The 19,610-nt window shown below is 41.8% G+C and overlaps 1 protein-coding gene across 5 annotated transcripts in view; it reads left to right on the plus strand.

Annotated features, from left to right (window-relative positions):
* PDE1A (phosphodiesterase 1A) overlaps window positions 1–19,610 on the plus strand; it is a 272,683-nt gene that overhangs the window by 70,879 nt on the left and 182,194 nt on the right. For 3 of the 5 annotated variants that reach the window (XM_064161668.1, XM_064161651.1, XM_064161676.1), the window contains exon 2: window positions 15,938–16,051. In XM_064161668.1, coding sequence (XP_064017738.1) covers window positions 15,948–16,051 — 104 coding nt within the window. In that variant the 5' untranslated portion in view covers window positions 15,938–15,947. Of the gene's footprint in view, window positions 1–15,250; window positions 15,336–15,937; window positions 16,052–19,610 lie in introns of those variants that run through there. The other 2 variants (XM_064161659.1, XM_064161683.1) reach the window with 2 other exon arrangements.

The following is a 19,610-nucleotide window of genomic DNA, read 5'->3' on the forward strand; positions in this document are numbered from 1 at the left end:
GCCCAGCTCCCTCAACCTCTCCTCATAGGATTTGTGCTCCAGGCTTCTTGTCTATTTATGTATCTTCTATTACAAGTTATATAATTAATCTGATGGAAGAACTCATCAATATTGGCTGCTAACAAACATATGATACTTTTGCTAACCTCTGGGTATTAAAAAAAATAATGGCATGAACTTCATCTTTTTATGACAAATTAAGTTACTTCAAGGAAACAGCTGTGGCAGCACAGAAAATAGAACTGAAGGCTCAGCTGGGACACAGGCTGACTTCATGATGAAGTTATTTTAGTGAATACTGAAAATTCATTTGATCTTGTAAAAAAAAAAGTGGCAAATGTACTTTTTCATTGGAGGTTTCAGAATTTTGATGTTGCTATCAACAAGATTATATGGTGGTTGGGATGTGATCCATAGGTAGAGTCAAGAGGAAGCAAAGGGGATTTATAAGATAGCATCTTTTTCCATTTTTTAACTTTATGTTATTGGAAGTTGAAGCTAAAATGGTAGGAAATGAAGTGCAAGTTTTTCAGTAAGAAGGGTAATTAAACACTAGGAAAATGTATCACAGTATTATCAGGGTTGGAAGAGACCTCACAGATCATCAAGTCCAACCCTTTACCACAGAGCTCAAGGCTAGACCATGGCACCAAGTGCCACGTCCAATCCTGCCTTGAACAGCTCCAGGGACGGCGACTCCACCACCTCCCCGGGCAGCCCATTCCAGTGTCCAATGACTCTCTCAGTGCAGAACTTTCTCCTCTCCTCGAGCCTAAATCTCCCCTGGTGCAGCCTGAGGCTGTGTCCTCTCGTTCTGGTGCTGGCCACCTGAGAGAAGAGAGCAACCTCCTCCTGGCCACAACCACCCCTCAGGTAGTTGTAGACAGCAATAAGGTCCCCCCTGAGCCTCCTCTTCTCCAGGCTAACCAATCCCAGCTCCCTCAGCCTCTCCTCGTAGGGCTGTGCTCAAGGCCTCTCACCAGCCTCGTCGCCCTTCTCTGGACACGCTCAAGCATCTCAATGTCCTTCCTAAACTGGGGGGCCCAGAACTGAACACAGTACTCAAGGTGTGGTCTAACCAGTGCAGAGTACAGGGGCAGAATGACCTCCCTGCTCCTGCTGGCCACACTATTCCTGATGCAGGCCAGGATGTCATTGGCTCTCTTGACCACCTGGGCACACTACTGGCTCATGTTCAGGCGGGTATCAGTCAGTACCCCAGATCCCTCTCTGTTTGGTTGCTCTCCAGCCACTCTGACCCCAGCCTGTATCTCTGCATGGGGTTGTTGTGGCCAAAGTGCAGCACCCTGCACTTGGAGCTATTGAACCCCATCCCATTGGACTCTGCCCATCTGTCCAGGCAGTCAAGGTCCCACTGCAGGGCCCTTCTGCCCCCCAACCCAGTCACATCTGCTCCCAGCTTGGTGTCATCTGCAAACTTGCTGATGACTGACTCCATGCCCTCATCCAGATCATCTATGAAGATGTTAAAGAGGATGGGGCCCAGCACTGATCCCTGAGGGACACCACTAGTGACAGCTGCCAGCTGGATGTGGCACCATTCACCACCACTCTCTGGGTCCGACCCTCCAGCCAGTTCCTAACCCAGCACAGAGTGTTGCTATCCAAGCCATGGGCTGACAGCTTAGCCAGCAGTTTGCTGTGGGGGACAGTGTAGAAACAAGTTTGGTTTCTTAGTAGTGTCTAATAATATAATCTATAAAATAAAAAAGAATTAGTGTGCTCTAAAGATCTCTTTCATGGACTCTAATGTTCTTGAAGATAATGTGGAATTGGCCATGCTAGTATGCTAATCTGTCCAGCAGTGCACCTGACTGGATGAAACAATGCACACCATTGCTTTCCAGAGTTCTTTTCTGGAGACTCAGAAGTGTTTTCAGTATGAGTGAAGTACAAACTGTAGTTTGTTGCTAAAATGTTTCTAGAATGTTGGATTGATAGCGTGGATGTTTTGAAGAACGCTTTGTCTTTTAATATGAAAATTATTGTACTTTATTAATGGAAATGAAATTTATATTCTACGTCATAAGAATTCTCTTGTGAGTAGCTGAGTGTACTTGTGCTTGTAATGTACTCCCCCACTGCTTCTCAGTGGGACATGCTATCTTCTTTTTCATAAGATATATTTGAATATCTCAATCCAGCCTAATTAAAACACCTATTTTCCAAATCAAGATTAAAAGAGAAGGGGAAACAAAAAAGATACAAATGACTGTATGTATTTTGAATAGATTGCTGCCTGTCCCGTTCTTAAGTCTTGGTGAAAAAGATTCCATTATCACCCTGGGTATCCATCTGTAGTGTTTAACTATTGTAATTAGAGAATGCTTCTTAATTTCTAATGTGAATTTTGTTGCAAATTATACAACTTCTGCTACTCTACATAATGACAATTACTGAATTTTTATTAGTACTGGTATCCAATGTAGTTATTAAAAGTCATCAGCTCTAACCAAAATCAGAGAAGGGCAATGAAGCTGGTGAGAGGCCTGGAACACAAACCCTGTGAGGAGAGGCAGAAGGAGCTGGGGTTACTTAATCTGGAGAAGAGAACCCCAGGTGACCTCATCGCTGTCTACAACTACCTGAAGGGAGGCTGTAGCCAGGTGGGGGGTGGCCTCTTCTCCCAGACAACCAGCAACAGAACAAGGGGACACAGTCTCAAGTTGTGCCGGCGGAAGTATAGGCTGGATGTTAGGAGAAAGTTCTTCCCAGAGAGAGTGATTTCCCATTGGAATGGGCTGCCCAGGGAGGTGGTGGAGTCACCGTCCCTGGAGGTGTTCAAGAAAAGCCTAGATGAGGCACTTAGTACCATGGTCTAGTTGACTGGCTAGGGCTGGGTGCTAGGTTGGCCTGGATGATCTTGGAGGTCCCTTCCAACCTGCTTGATTCTATGATTCTAATTATTCTAGAATTTATTTATGCTAACTTACTTATACTTTTGCTGGTTGTAGATTTTGTTATCGTTCACCTTTGGATGTACTCTTATTTGGCCAAACCACTAAAGCTTGGTTCCTAAAACTGGAAGAGAGATTTCACCTGAGATATCCTAAGCACTTCTTGTATGTTATGTTTACTTGAATTCTGAAAACTGCCTTCTTTTTGTGTGTGTGTGTGCTTGCCTTGTTGACTTAATAATGAGCAGGGAGAGCCCTAATCTGGTAAAGTAGCTGTGTCAAATCAAGCAGAGATTCTTCATGTTCCGGAAGCTGAAAAATTCATGCTTGGTTTCTGCTCAGCCTGTGTTCTATCTCTAAGGAAACCACCTCATTGTTTAATTAAACATTTTTACATTTTAAAACATAGTAGAGTTAATTTCTCCATCTCCCAGAGCTTGACATAGGTTCTGTCTAAATTAATCTCCTGCCTTTTTTTTTTTTGTTGTTATTGATAGGAGGTTTACAACTATTAAAACATAAGGGGGGAAAAAAAAGGTCTGATAAGCTGCATAGGGCTTACTTCTCCTTTACCCTCATTTTGTTAAAGTCACTATTGCTAGTGCAATTTGTCTAGTCATGAGTGTTAGTAACTGTGAAGAGCGACTAAGACAAGAGATGGGGTAACAGTATTGTGAAGTTCCCACTCTGCCCAGCAGCCAATTGTAGAATAATGTCAGGTGCAAAAAAACAAACAACATTTTAGTGAAAACAATTTTTGGTGAAGGGTGGGAAGAGCTCTTTTGATCATGTACAAAAGATAGAACAGAATCATAGAATCAACCATATTGGAAGAGACCTCCAGGATCATCCAGTCCAATCTATCACCCAGCCCTGTCCAGTCAACTAGACCATGGCACTAAGTGCCCCATCCAGTCTTTTCTTGAATTCCTCCAGGGATGGCAACTCCACCACCTCCCTGGGCAGCCCATTCCAATGGCAAATTGCTCTCTGAGAAGAACTTCCTCCTAACATCCAGTCTATGCCTCCCCAGCACAACTTGAGACTGTGTCCCCTTGTCCTATTGCTGGTTTCCTGGGAGAAGAGACCAACCCCCACCTGGCTACAGCCTCCCTTCAGGTGGCTGTAGACAGCAATGAGTATGATGTAAACTTATTGCTATGTGCTGCTCCATCAGTAATGCATTTGGCATTGAGACCATTTCAGCTGCTCTTCTGGCCTCAGGCTTCAACTTGTAAATGGAAGTGTTTTTTTGAAAACATACTTAACATTCAGTTACCCAACGGTCAAAAGAGTATGAATTAATAAGGTAGATAAATAATTCTTTTGGAACTTGTCTTTTCAAGCAGTGTAACATTGAAGAAAGAATTGTTTCATTTGAAAACTCATAATTTTAGCTGCTTTCTTGCTTGAACTCACATATTCCTCTGTTCTATTTTTTGTCTGGAAAATGTGTGCACCAACATTTATACCAAATCATGAGCTGAGCTGATATGAAAAACTTGACAGAGAGATGCTTTGCCAGCAGAACTTTAAAACTTACCTAAACTTTACCTTTACACTTTGTTTGAACTTACATGTTCCAATGATACTAAACACATTTAAGTGATACTGAACATCTGAGCGTCAGCAGAGTTTGTTCTCGTCGTTAATCTTTCTGCATGCTAAACTGCTGAACTAACTTTAAAAAGTGCTGCCAGTTTTTACCATCAGTTTAATACTCCACTCATCTTTTAGGGCGTCTAAAAGCCAAAAGCTGGAATCTGTCTTGCTGGAATTAAGGTTAAAATGCAGAACATGTGAAGTAAAAAGGCCCTTCTGATTTCGGCCGCACCTGCATTTCAAGTTGTGTAGCAATTTGTTGAAGTGTAAAAGCTCTGAGCAGACTAATTCTGAATCAGATAATACTGTGCATGCTCCATCACAGTCACACAATGTGCTTAATATATTCTTTTCTCTTTCATACTGACTTTTGGATATTATTTTTGCACATAAAATTTTTTGTTTAAGTAGAAACTGTAAAGATTAATTGTACATTTCCTGATTTCTCCCATGTTCCTTATGTCTTCTGTAGTTTTTGCACTATATAGGAAAATATGTAGATTAGGTGGAAGGAGGTGATCTGCTGGAGAGCAGTCCTGTGGAGAGGGACTGGGGGTCCTGGTGGATAACAAGTTAACCATGGCACAGCAATGTGCCCTTGTGGCCAAGAAGGCCAATGGGATCCTGGGGTGTATTAAGAAGAGTGTGTCCAGCAGATCAAGGGAGGTTCTCCTCCCTCTCTGCTCTGCCCTGGTGAGACCTCATCTTGAATACTGTGTTCAGTTTTGGGCTCCCCAGTTTAAGAGGGGCAGGGATGTGCTGGAGATGGTCCAGCAGAGGGCTACAAGGATGACTGGAAGACTGGAGGGCATGGCTTATGAGGAGAGGCTGAGGGACCTGGGGCTTTTTAGTCTGGAGAAAGAAGACTTAGAGGGGATTTGATAAATGTTTGTAAGTATCTGAAGGTTGGCCAGGAGGAGGTGGACAGGCTCTGCTCACTTGCTCCCTGGGATAGAACAAGGAGCAATGGGTGTAAGTTGCAGCACAGAAGGTTCTGCCTCAACACAAGGGGGAACTTCTTTACTGTAAGGGTCACAGAGCACTGGAACAGGCTTCCCAGAGAGGTCGGGGAGTCTCCTCTGGAGCCTTTCAAGGCCAATCTGTATGTGTTCCTCTGTGATCTGTGTTAGATAATATTGTCCTGCTCTGGCAGGGGGGTTGGACTCGATCTCTTTGGGTCCCTTCCAACCCCTAACATCCTGTGATTGTCTATGTATTGACTTTCTGCCATGCATATGCAGTACCTGTGTGACTCTACCATCTTGTTTACTGAAGCAGAAAGCACTTTGCAAAGGTTTTATGGAAGGCTACTGCTTTATAAATTGAGGAAAATTACTGCACCAATAGATACAGGTTTGGTAGGGAATTTTCAGATTAATAATTTTTTCTCTGTCCTAAGAAGCAATTTGAATAAAGTGGATGAAGATATAAGAACTACATTTTTTCTGTCATGCAGTATTTTTTTCCCCAGAAGATTGAAGGAGGTTCTCCTCCCTCTCTGCTCTGCCCTGGTGAGGCCCCACATGGAATACTGCATCCAGTTTTGGATTCCCCAGTTCAAGAGGGTCTAACAGAGGGCTACAAGGCTGACTAAGGGACTGGAGCACTGCCTTCTGAGGAAAGGCTTTGACACCTGGGGTTTTTTGATCTGGAGAGGAGAAGACTGAGATGGGATCTAATAAATGTATATAAATATATGAGGGCTGAGTGTCAAGAAGGAAGATACAGCTTCTTCTCACTTGTGCCCTCTGATAGGACAAGGGGTGATGGATGTAAGCTACAGAACAGGAAGTTCCACCTGAACATGAGGTAGAACTTTGTTACTGTAAGGGTCATAGAGCATTGGAATAGGCTCCCCATAGACCTTGTAGAGTCTGCTTTTCTAGAGACTTCCCAGCCTTGTCAGGATGTGTTCTTGTACAACCTGTGCTAGTTTCTATGGTCCTCCTGTGGCAAGTGATTTGGGTTGGAAGATCTCCAGAGGTCCCTTTCAACCCCTAACATCCTGTGATGCAGTGATGGACACGAGAAAATACTTAAGATAGGGCTATAATGAGAAAATGTACATAGATTGATCCTTCTCCAATACACTTCTTTACCTTGTGTCATGTCCCCCATTTCATTCACAGCCTGAACAGGAGGGTTCCTGGGAACCATTCTGCTTAATAGCCATTGCTGGACTTGTGGTGAATATCTTATGTAGTCCTTTTGGAAATACTTTGGATTTTTGGTCTTTGTCCTTGCTTCATGATGGTGAATTCCACATTTTGTAAGTCAGTAAGTGCAGAATTTTAGTTCATTCTGTCAGTCGTTAACACATATAAATTAAAATAGCAATCAGGGGTGTTGTGAAGTGAAAATAGAATTGTTCCTGTAAATTATTAATTTGTCTTGCCTTTTATCCTCTGCCTTCCCTGTTTTACATGCCAGCAAATCACTACTGAATGCCCTTGCGCTTGTATTCACTCTAAGGATGAAAGAGATTTGGTGTGGGATTGGGGCTTTCTTCTCTCACTAGCAGGAAAGTTCTCAAGTACAGCCTGACAATACAGGTTAAGAAAGAAGGGGTTTAAATTTCTTTTTCTGATAATCCAAACTTCAGATCCTACCTACTGTTTAGATAATCGTGGTTTACCTTTCTGTGCACCCCTTACAATTTCTTTTCCAAATGCAGATTTGAGATGACTCTATGGGACTGATGCTGGCATCTTAGGGAGGGGCTGTGGTGGGTCCTGATAATATCCACAAGAAAGTGACTGTGTGTTTAGGACACTTACAAAAAGAGTCAAGTTGTGTGTTTAGTTATTTTTATTGCCTCCTTCCTTGATCAAGTGGCTGTTTCATAGACATAATATGCTACCATTACCGAGTATATTTTTCATTCAATATTTTTATACCCTGAATTGAGGAGTTTGAAGCCATCTTGTTTAATGTGTGATATCACATTAAATACCATCTCTCATCCAGAACTGCACCAGACTTAGGGGAGATACCTGGGCTTGTGATCCAGAATGCACCTTGGCCCTTATGTCCTGAAAACTCAGATTTGTAGTTCAGGTTTAGAAGGGACTACTATGTGAGGGGTAATGAATTAATGACATCTGTTTGGTGTCAACTGCTACTGGAAAGATGCTTTACATTAAAAACAGCCAATGTAAGGGTAGATTTTCTAATTTACATTTTAGTTTGAGATGAAGAGAATTTTTTTTCCTCCTTCTGCTGACATCTATTATAGACTTTTATAAATATCAAGAAACATTTTCTTGTTGCTATGGACTTTGTGTAAGTAATGTGTAGCAAAAAGGAATGATTGTCTTGTTTTCTCTGTTGAGTAGCTCAAAATGAATGCTTGAAATAACCTCTTTTTGACAATAATTAGCTGAAACAATTTTACTCTCTGTTGTCTCTGTCTACACATCTTGACATCATTGGAATAGTTGTTTTGTCTGGTATAGTTCAGTGGCATAAACTGGCAAATGCTTTGCCAAATCTGGACTTTCTAATTCCCTTTGCCTTGCATTCTGTATTCTTTCTCTAGTGTTATGCCCAACACTAATAACTTGGCAGTTAATTTTTTTTCACTTGACCACGGATTTTATTTGTTCAAATGACTTTTACTCTACCATTACTTCTTCCTTGCATAATTATCAAAATTGTAATGACTTGATAAAAATGCTAAAGAGGAGATGAAATGTGATGAAACAGGCAGTGGCCTCTAATGAAAGGAGCATAACTGACCTGAAACATCTATGGTTTTTTTTGTTCTGCAACTGTTATTCTACATTATGGTGGCAGTATTGCTCTTTTTGGCATTGAAAGGTACCAGTCTGATATTGTTATGGAGTACATTTGTGATTCTTTCTGGCAATTTCAATAGGTTTTATTTCAAAACTGCTACCAGTTCTAGCATAGTATTTAGTCTTTGCAAAAACCAGCATGCTAGATTTGTAGCCAAATTGCTTCCTGAGGAGTTCCTAAAAGTTATTATTTATTTCAAATGACAACTTTGGTGGCAGAGCACTGGAACAAGCTGCTCAGAGAGGCTGCAGAGTACTCTTCCTTGGAGACATGCAGAACCTACATGGCAGTGTTCATGGGCAACCTGCTCTAGGTGAACCTGCCTTACTAGGGGAGGTGGCTAGATCTCCAGGGGCCCCTTCCAACCCTCTCTATTCTGTGATGCATGAACATTGTTCCTTAACTTTGGCCAATGCTTTTCAAACCCAGTTTGCCAAGTAATTTTAAACAAAGAAGTTAAAAGCCATCAAGCATTAAAAATCTGTAATCTCTACTTTAAGGTGTACTGATTGCCCTGTGGTGACACTATATGAACTACATGAAATTGCTAAAGTTCCTGTTTTCATTGGCTCTCTATAGTTGTGTTTTCAATAAGGTAACCACAGCCTCTCCCTTCCCTTCTGAAGTTCCATAAAGTTGTTATAGGTAACTTTTAATGGGAAGACTAAAGGAAATCTCAGACCTATTCTGTGCTCTCCAATTTTTTTCTTCACTCAACATTGTTTGTTTCCTGTGTATGCAACAATTATCTTTCATCTTTAATTACCAATGAAATTCTGCTGACCAGTTTCCATATACTTGGAGAAAGAAGCATGAAACTACCAGCTGACTATCTATCTTACAAAGCTGATCTTTTATCACCCTGCCTCAAACAACATTCTTCCCACTGCAATGATTTCTTCTTGATTGGCAACTGTCTGGTTTTAACACTTTTCAAGCTCTGCTTCCAAGGCTCCTTCCCAAGTCCAACTGCTTACAAAACAGTAATCTTATTTTTATTGTTATTAAAAATCTTGCTGCTGGTGATGCTGCAGCAAGTTTTTATCCACAGTTCTTTTTGTTCAGATTGTCTGTGGTACACATCTCATTTATCCCCATCTCTGCAATGACTGGTTTTTTTTGGCCATCTCTCCATCTCCCAGAATTGTTCATGGGAGTAAATGAATGATTCCTTAAAGTGAATTGAGTGAAAGATCATATTCTAAGTAAACTTAAAAATAGATGTGCCTACCAGAGGCATCCTTACATCTAAATTCGATTGACTGCAATGAGGTCCTAGACAACATTAGTGCAGATTTAAGACATCTGCTTTAGTCAACCCAACTCTACTGAATGGTCTGTGAACACACACAGAGTCAAGATAGACTTTTGGACCTGGTTATTTGTACTAAGGGACAATATTGAACAGCCAAATGTGACAAGGTCTTGATATGTCATAGAATCATAGAATCAACCAGGTTGGAAGAGACCTCCAAGATCATCCAATCCAACCTAGCACTCAGCCCTTGCCAGTCATCTCAACCATGGCACTAAGTGCCTCATCCAGTCTTCTCTTGAAGACCTCCAGGGCCAGTGCCTCCACCACCTCCCTGGGCAGCCCATTCCAATGGGAAATCACTCTCTCTGGGAAGAACTTCCTCCTAACATCCAGCCTAGACTTCCCCTGGCACAGCTTGAGGCTGTGTCCCCTTGTTCTATTGCTGGTTGCCTGGGAGAAGAGACCAACCCCCACCTGGCTACAATGTGATTTAGTTGGGGCAATTATCAAGGCAGGAATTATAAAATATGTAGTTAATTTTTATTTCTAGAAAGCCCCACCTGCAACTATATACTAATTAGTTAAATGTGGGTTCTAATTCTGTCAGGAAAATCTTCACAAGGATGCTTATGGGCAATTAACTCATTTAGGAGAATCAGAACAACTGGAAAAGTTTAGCCACAAAATGGTTTTGCCTCAGTTATAAATAGGCAGCCTGGAGCCTAGGGAAAGTCTGTTCTACTCACTGCAGTGGAGTAAAAATTTCAAGGTAGTCCCTGGCTCCTTTGTGGCAGTGTTGGAACTGCTCAGCCATTGAGAGGCTTCCAGATCTTCCCAGGGTGCTGGGAAAGAGGGAGATGATCTCTGGCCTGATCTTGGTTCCTCTTGGCATGGAGGTTTGCAGAGGTGCAGGCAGGATCTCTTGAAGATGTGCAGAGAGCATAATGTCAGTGGCACTTCTTGTGACGTCGTGAGGCACTTAGGTACCTACTCCTGGGAAACCTGAGGCACTTAAGTATCCAGTGATTCAAGTCCAAAATATCAGGGCTAAGCTGATCTGAAGCACGAGGCGGAGCAGAACATGTCCAAGAGCAGTCAGGCAGAGGCAGCACAGCTGCTCGCAACTAAGCTCAATTTATAGTATTTGCTCAAGTGTAATGATTCCTTTGGCCACAGAGATACACCAATCAAAATGGCATTTGCAAAACTGACCACATTAGGTGAAACCAGGGCTTGCTCACCCTTATTTAGGCAAGACATCTGTGGGTACCTGTTTATCGCATTGGGAGGGGACATAATGGCCTGAGCTTTTGTATTCCTCTGACCCTTGCTTCTCCCATCAGCAGAAGGGTGGGGCAAGCCAAGGCATCTAATCAGCCCATTAGCCTTCCAGGACAATTTGTCATAAGGAAGGTTGCAAGTATCTAACCATTTGTGCTCTGGGGTTTACTGGCTGGTTTCCTTGGGAGCTGTGAATTGAATATATGCACTTTAGTGATTACATGAAGAAATCTTAAATACAGTAAATCAGATATAGCAGAAAATACCTTATTTTTAAAATTTAATTTAGGAAAGTGAGAATTTTCTTTTTTAGGTCTCCTTATTTAGGTGATCTAATCACTGTTACTATATCAATCCTAACTTTTTTACCTATATAACTGAGTCTGTGCCAATGTGCTGTGTAGACCGTATGTGTAGCTCTTTAAAGTTGCTATTCCTCAACTATGTAACTCTACTAATTTTGTTAATATACTCTACAGAGAATCTGAAAAGCCAAATTTGCTGTAACATCAATATTTTGCCACTTCCAGATTGTATTTAAATAATGTCCATGAACTTTATTAAGACTAAACATTAATTTTTCCTCTGCTGTGCTTCTTATTGGTTAATAATGCACAAATCTAAGCACTGAAAGCAAGCTTGGGAACTCTGTGAAGAAACGTTTTGCACATAACTTCATAAATGCAAATGCAATAGACAGTGAGGAGGGCAGAAGAAGGCATGGAGAACACTTGTCTAGCAAAACATTCCTGTTCTGCAAGGTCAGAATTTGAGTGGCAGGATCTCTATTCTATCCTAGCTCCAGTTTGCAGAGTACAGACAGTTCTCAGTGATTAACCTCCATGATTTATGATGGTGCTGAAATCTCTCTTCCCCCCAAACAAATGCAATATTTTCCCTGTTTGAACTGAGAAGTGTATTAATGCTCACTAGATCAGGGCCAGGGCAGTAAGTGTACAGATCACAGTATCACAGTATCATCAGGGTTGGAAGAGACCTCACAGATCATCAAGTCCAACCCTTTACCACAGAGCTCAAGGCTAGACCATGGCACCAAGTGCCACGTCCAATCCTGCCTTGAACAGCTCCAGGGACGGCGACTCCACCACCTCCCCAGGCAGCCCATTCCAGTGTCCAATGACTCTCTCAGTGAAGAACTTTCTCCTCACCTCCAGCCTAAATCTCCCCTGGCGCAGCCTGAGGCTGTGTCCTCTTGTTCTGGTGCTGGCCACCTGAGAGAAGAGAGCAACCTCCTCCTGGCCACAACCACCCTTCAGGTAGTTGTAGACAGCAATAAGGTCACCCCTGAGCCTCCTCTTCTCCAGGCTAAACAATCCCAACTCCCTCAGCCTCTCCTCATAGGGCTGTGCTCAAGGCCTCTCACCAGCCTCGTCGCCCTTCTCTGGACACGCTCAAGCATCTCAATGTCCCTCCTAAACTGGGGGGCCCAGAACTGAACACAGTACTCAAGGTGTGGTCTAACCAGTGCAGAGTACAGGGGCAGAATGACCTCCCTGCTCCTGCTGACCACACCATTCCTGATGCAGGCCAGGATGCCGCTGGCTCTCTTGGCCACCTGGGCACACTGCTGGCTCATGTTCAGGCAGGTATCAATCAGCACCCACTTGGTGCCATGGTCTAGCCTTGAGCTCTGTGGTAAAGGGTTGGACTTGATGATCTGTGAGGTCTCTTCCAATCCTAATAATACTGTGATACTGTGATGCTCATGTTTCTAAGATAGCTGCCTACCTAAAAGTTATGTTTGTTGTTGGAATGTGTTTGGTTTTCTTTTCTTAGGGACAAACAGAGCAGTAGCTCTGGCTACTTCCTTGATTTTCTAATGCCTTATATATTCCACACACCTACCCTCCCCCTCCCCCCCTTGTGTGTGTTTCCTACATTTTCAGAGACAATTTCATCCTGTTATCTCTGGTATTTTGCTATACTGATCCTCTGGATAAACCTTTAGGAAGGACACTGTTTTGTTTGTCCTTTGCTTAAGTCAGGCTTCCATTCTGGGAATTTCTATTGTTGCAGTGATGTGGTTCTGCACTGTTTTTCTTCATGGAGTTCTGGTGAAGTAGCAGGTGGAGTTTTGTGTGCAGTGATGTTTCATGTGCAGTGATATTTCGTTTGTTTTGCCAGTTTGTTCTGTGCTCCTTTCCTGAAGGATATTACCTGCTCATAATACATTTTTCTCCAGTAAATCAAAGCAGTATATTTTCAACTACTTATTTCCTCCTGAGGGAGAGAGAACAGCTTGTAAACATCACTATTCATGGTTGTAGAATATTGTAGAATTGGACAAGAGCTGGGAATATTTTATGAGAAAAAATATGCCCTTGCAATTCCCCTCTGTCCCTGGAGGTTTATGTGGTTTCTATAAATACTTGATTTCTTTGTGTTACTTCAGATGTCTGGCAGTTTAAAGGCAGAGAAGAACCCAGATTTGTGTAAGATGTTGTCATTAGTTATTCCATGGAAGGATATTTATACTCTTTCTTGCAAACTTAATTTAGAGTCCATGCATAACAGGAGTGGAAAGTTTGGAAGTTCTGAAGTGGTTCATCAGTGAAGTTTTAAAGATACTACTGATGCTTTTAACCAAATAAACTTTGCAGTTTCTGGAGAAACAGCTGTTTGTATTTTTTCAGTGTAGTCATGTGATGCTCTTTGAAAAATTTAAGAGTTGTCATTCATCCAGTGAGTCTTTTTTAGATATTGCTAATGAATTTCTTGGGACTGACTTTTATATGTCTGAGTCAGGGCTAACTCTGGGAAAGTCCCTGAATTAGTATCAGTTTAAAACTGTGTATGTGTTAAATCCATGGAAGTATATTATATACACTACTTAATTATCCACCAGAATAGAATAGAATAGAATCAGACAGCTTGGAAGAGACCTCCAAGATCATCCAGTCCAACCTAGCACCCAGCCTGAGCCAGTCAACTAGACCATGACACCAAGTGCCTCATTCAGTCTTTGCTTGAACACCTCCAGGGATGGTAACTTCACTACCTCCCTGGGCAGCCCATCCCAATGCCAATCACTCTCTCTGACAACAACTTCCTCTTAACATCCAGCCTAGACCTCCTCCGGCACAACTTGAGACTGTGTCCCCTTGTTCTGTTGCTGCTTGCCTGGAAGAAGGGACCAACCCCCATCTGGCTACAACCTCCCTTCAGGTAGTTGTAGACAGCAATGAGGTCCCCCCTGAGCCTCCTCTTCTCCAGGCTAAACAATCCCAGCTCCCTCAGCCTCTCCTCGTAGGGTTTGTGTTCCAGGCCCTTCACCAGCCTTGTTGCCCTTCTCTGGACATGCTCCAGCACCTCAACATCTCTCTTGAATTGTAAAAGCATTTCAAACTGATTGTAACTCTCACAGGGTAATGTGTGCTAAAGGTATCCTAGAAAAAAAACAAGGTTAGGAAATACTGAAGTGTTAGGATTATTTCAAAGCAGTGAGCTTTTTTAAATTCTTCTGTTGGATCCTGGTGATTGGACAGGGCTGGGTGCTAGGTTGGACTGGATGATCTTGGAGGTGTCTTCCAACCTGGTTGACTCTATGATTCTATGATCCTGAGTACTTGACAATACCAGCCATTTCTGACAGTTGCATTGGATGGGAACTTCTCATCATCTCACATACTTTTAAAATTTAACATAGACAAAGCTGTCTAGTTAAAGCCATACTGAGCTGTACATCACAGACTCTCTCATCAGCTATGTCCTTAGGCTTATTCCACTCAGCATCTGAGGACAGTCATCCTCACTGTTCCATCTTGGACCCAAAGCCCCTTTTCCTGGCAGGCAGTGACACCAGTAGCTGGCAAAGCTCAGATGTATTTGTTCCTACTTGGCACACATCTCTTGCCTGGCTTCTTGCACAGCTCTTACACTGATTGAAACAAACATGATCACTGAGATAAGTCTGTGGTATATTTGATTATTTGGCTGCTGCTTCAGAAATGAAGATAGTTACTGACTCACCAAACAAAACGGAGTCCTATTTACAGAGCACAAGAGCTGCTCTGCAAACCCAAGTCTGTGGCTGAGCAAGCAGCAAGGAAAGCCTTTCTCTTGCCCTCTCCAAAACCCAGCTTTGGCTGTACAACTAGTTTCTTAGGTTTGCACTCGGAAGGCAGGGCTGGCAATCTGCTGCACGGCTGGCATACCATTTAGTCCTCAACCGTTTTGCGGTTTGCATGCACTTAATTGTTTTCTGCTGGCAGACACACACAGTTCAGCATCAGATTTTGACACATGCATGCTGCTATCTTGAAGGATTCGCAAAGTGGGCTGTCTTGCAGCTGCTGCATTTTCTACCAGTTAAATTGACAGTTACCTACTGTGTGGAGTTGCTAGGAGAAGGTGAATAGTCATCATTACAGCATATTCCTTCAAAACAACCTGTAGAGCTCTCTGATTTTCTCTTCTGCAGGAATTTGTGTCTTCACTACTGACTTAGTATTTCTACAGTAATTTTTTCTTTCTTTCCTTTTGTTGAGAGGCTGGTAGATACGTACCCACTAGGAATCAGGATAAACTACAGAGAGGGAAGCTCTGGCATTTGAACATGCACTCTTTTTGTAGGGTGATGTGTCTGATACTGGCTTGTACCATCTGCTTTCCTGGTGCAGCCTGTTTCTCCAACCTGCAGAGCAGAAACCAGCCTTTCTTTCCTTCTGGATGCTAAAGCCATTCACATTTATCCTGCCTGGCAGTGAATTATAGTCAATTTTAAGGAATCATTCGTGCTTCTGTGCATATGCCTACAGCAGAAAAAGTGCACGAGAAAGGAGCTTGAGCAGTCAGTATCATAGTAGCAGGCTCACCCGGATGGATTAGACTCATAAAGTCAGAGGAGCTGTGTGTACTTGCTCTGTGCTTGATAGGGGGGGAAGAGTGGATTTGTCTATCAAAGTGAATAGCATTCAGGCAGGATCGTCCCTCAGCTGTTGTAATTCTGATGTGTTTTGATATGACAGCAGCTCCTGTCTAACATGCGTGGATCTTCTGACATTTATAGCGGACTAACGAGTTCTTGCTGCTGAGCCTGATTGTCACTGTGTCACTGTAGGACAATAACCATGGGGGCTCGAGCCACGGAAACACCTCGGGACCTGGAAAGTGCCTCTATAAAGTATCAAATTGGAGGACATGCAGAGAAAATGTGGCAACGACTCAAAGGAATGTGAGTAGCTTCTCTCCTTGGCTTTTGTTCTGTTCCCTGGGAAAGATCCTTTTCATCTGTTTGTTAAAATGACTGATTAGCAAATGGGATGGTTTACCTAATCTGTGAGTGGTGTTTGCTCTCCTAACACACTGTATCGCCCTCGTATATAATGGTGCTTAATGTCGGGCTCTCTGTAAGATTCCATCACCTAATTTAAAAGATATATGTATACAACTAGTGAGAGTTATCATACAAACTGAAATGCAGGTAAGTCCTTTCCTGTTAGCACTTCCACAGCTCTGATATGATTTTGTAAATGTCATCTTCAGAATCAGCACTGCTGGTGCTGTTTCATCCTTCCTGTCAGTATATAATGGTAAGTATATGATTGTAATTTCCTTTTACAGTGCTGGTAAGAACTCCACATTAAAAGGTGCTTAGCAATTGGGAGCATGCAAAGTATTTTTTTTTTTTCTTTCCCCATGTATTTTGCTGATCAATAATGCTAAAAAATGTTTGAAGGACTATTTGAAGGGGCCACTGTATGTCTGCTCTAATTCAGTCCTTTCAAATGCAATTCTCTGTGTAGACTGTGCAAATGACCAGTAAATAAATAAATGTCTGCGACCTGTTGGAGAGAAACTCCATCAAACTACTGTGTTCTAAACCCTGTAAACATCAACACCTCCTTTTAAGTGTTTTCTAGTTTTTGCTTTGAAAGTTGATGTGAGGATGTTACTGACAAATACATGTTACATTTGCTGCTTAGGAAGCAAGGAAATGACACTGATTTTTTTTTGCTGGAAAGGTACTTCAGAGATAGTGCTGTTGAAGAGAAATAGGTTACAGTGCTAAAAGGTTTAGATGCACTGGCTGTGACACTCTCTTTCTGCTATGCACTGGTTAGACATTCAGATGTGCTGTGAGAAAAGATGTTTCCATCATCTGCTTCCTTTCATGAGAAAGTTGGTTTGCTTAACTGGAAAGTCACTTTCCAGTTGTGGCCAGGGATTTATCAGAACTTCTCTGTGATATGCTTTTGAATATTTGCTCTGAACCCTATCATCACTCTGTTTAAGATCATGCACTTGGGAGCTGTTTAGCCCTTAGAACCCCCTAAGTGTACAGAGTAGAGCAAATATTTTGATAGCTTCCCAAAGCCACACATCTTGCCTCTGAGTTTCCGCTACTAGAGATCTCCATCACTTTGTGCAGACATCCATTTGTGTAGGGTCTAAGCTGCAGCTTTTGTTTGTTCTGTAAGTTCTCTGTTACCGCTAGGCTCTTGGATTGAAACATTTCCTTTCAGCTGCCTCTGGAATGATTCCATTAAACAAAGTAGTGTAAATAATTAAACATTAGTGACACTCAGTATATCAGCTCCAGGAAATAAGGTTCATACTTCTTTCGCAGTAGTTAAAATAGTAGTTGGATTTTGTGGTGTATCAAAATAAAATGCAACTTCAGTGTTTGAACACTGTGTATCTTTTTTGGGGTTGGTGTCGGCCTTGTTACTGTTGTGGAACAGGATAAGAAAGTGCTAAAAGATTTGAATTTAAAAGAAACAAGTTATGTCATTACATGTGTGTTCAGCTGGCTGCTTTTCAGACTTCCTGTTAATTTAATTTAATCTATTATCTAGTCAATTGGAAATCAGTGTCTAGTCAATATTGCAAACATCATATGGGAAATTACAGAGTTGAATTTTTCAGAGCAGATCTCTGCTCAGTTTGTAGTGTAAGCATTGGTCATTAAGGGAAAGGATTCATTTTACTGATGCGCAGGTATTGAAGTGGAAGTATGTATGTGGTAGGGGGGAGGGACAGGCAAGTGGAGTTCCACTGATAACCCCACTTGAGAAGTCTTTCATAAATTGTCACTCTGCAGAGTTCTTTCATCTCAAAGAAAGGAATTGGTAACAAAGCTGAGTGTGTATGGAGCCAAATTGTGGAGTCTGTAAACACATGTACGTGTGATTTCAACACTATGTTACTGTATTTTGGCAGTGGAGAATGCTGGTTACGATTTTTGCAAGGTCATTATTTCTGGATTCCATTTAGGTAACCATCTGGATAGCATTTAAAAGCTAGAGTGGATCTTTCCTTAAAATGAGCTTTTATTTTCTGTTAGCACTTCAGCTTTTTTGCATAATGGCACTTAACTATGGATTTCACTGCAGAATTCCATATACATCTAACCTCATATGTTTTGGGGTGTTTTTATCATTTATATGTGTATACTTTTTTTTTTTTGGTAAATGCAGATTCTTCTATAAGGTAGTTGAATTGAATAATCTTAAGGAGAAATGAATCCTTTATTTGAATGCCCATTGAGAAAATCTGGATATTGTAGACGCTTGAATTGAAGGCCTTTGCATGAAGTTTCTTCTCTCTATAGGCTTGCAGAGGTCTTGCTTAACTCCTAAAGTTAACCAGAGCAGCAGTGATAAAGGCTTGGATAGAATGAACACATAGCTAACTTTTATCAGGTTTGTGTGGCTCTACAACCAAGCTCTGCCTTCTGCATTGCAAGTAAAACCACAACTCTTATTTCCTTTATGTTGCAATTGCAGCAGTGCTGCAAACAATGAGATTATCTGGCAGCACTGGTGCTGGGTTTATTGATGCTTAGGAGTATGAAACACAAACTTCCTGCAGCGGGACTTATTTGTGAACATGAGTGGTGTACACTCCTGTCTTGACTGGAGCTTCTGGTCTTTGTACTAAGACGTTTTCAGTATGCAGACAGCAAGCTTCTAATGTTTTTCACTTCAGGGAGAATGCAAAAACAAATAACAAGTGACAGCTAAATAACTCACATAATAGTGTGGCTTTTACAATTCTTTGTTACGTAGAACAGTAAAAACAAAAGCCATCCAAGCCATTTCTGGGATCCCAGCTGACTGAAGGGAAGTGCTGTACACCTTCCACTTCAGAAGACAGCTTGTCACTGCCTGGCAGAGATTTTTCTCGGACCCTTTTGTGCCACTGTTTGAACTATTACCTTAGCCTTTCATTCTCTATCAGTTAGTATAATAATTTAGATAGTAACTAAATTTCCAACTTCAATGTGTTCTGGTGTCAATGGCAGCAGAGGTTTTGCTGTCTGGACAGTTCATCTTTGAATTCTGATAGAGCATGGTAGTGGGCTCTGAAAGGGAAGCAGCCTCTTTAAAGTGCTTTGGTTCAGAGTCCAGACAACCAGCTTTGAAGCAGAGCTCTGTGTGATTACTGGCCTTACAATATTTAATATTTTCCTTAATCTGCAGGTAGACTTAATTCTGTGTTCTTTGTTATTTTGTGAAATGGTGTGCTGTCTATGGGATGTGTTGGTGCTCTGCTGCTTTACTCAGTGTCACCCACAGAACAGTCAGACCTTCCTTACCTTATTTTCCAAGTAGGCATCTTTGCAAATAACTTCCTGTATCCCTACTACTGTTGAACCTAGTAGGAGTGAGTTTAATTTCTGAGCATTGAATTAATTACTGAGAAATTAACTTGCTTTTCATACATATACATATTTGATGGAATCGTCTTTAAGAGGCCAGAAAATCTCTGAAAGGAAAAAGTTAACATCC

The sequence above is a fragment of the Pogoniulus pusillus genome, chromosome 2 (genome assembly GCF_015220805.1).
Source record: "Pogoniulus pusillus isolate bPogPus1 chromosome 2, bPogPus1.pri, whole genome shotgun sequence".
Lineage (NCBI taxonomy): Eukaryota > Metazoa > Chordata > Aves > Piciformes > Lybiidae > Pogoniulus > Pogoniulus pusillus.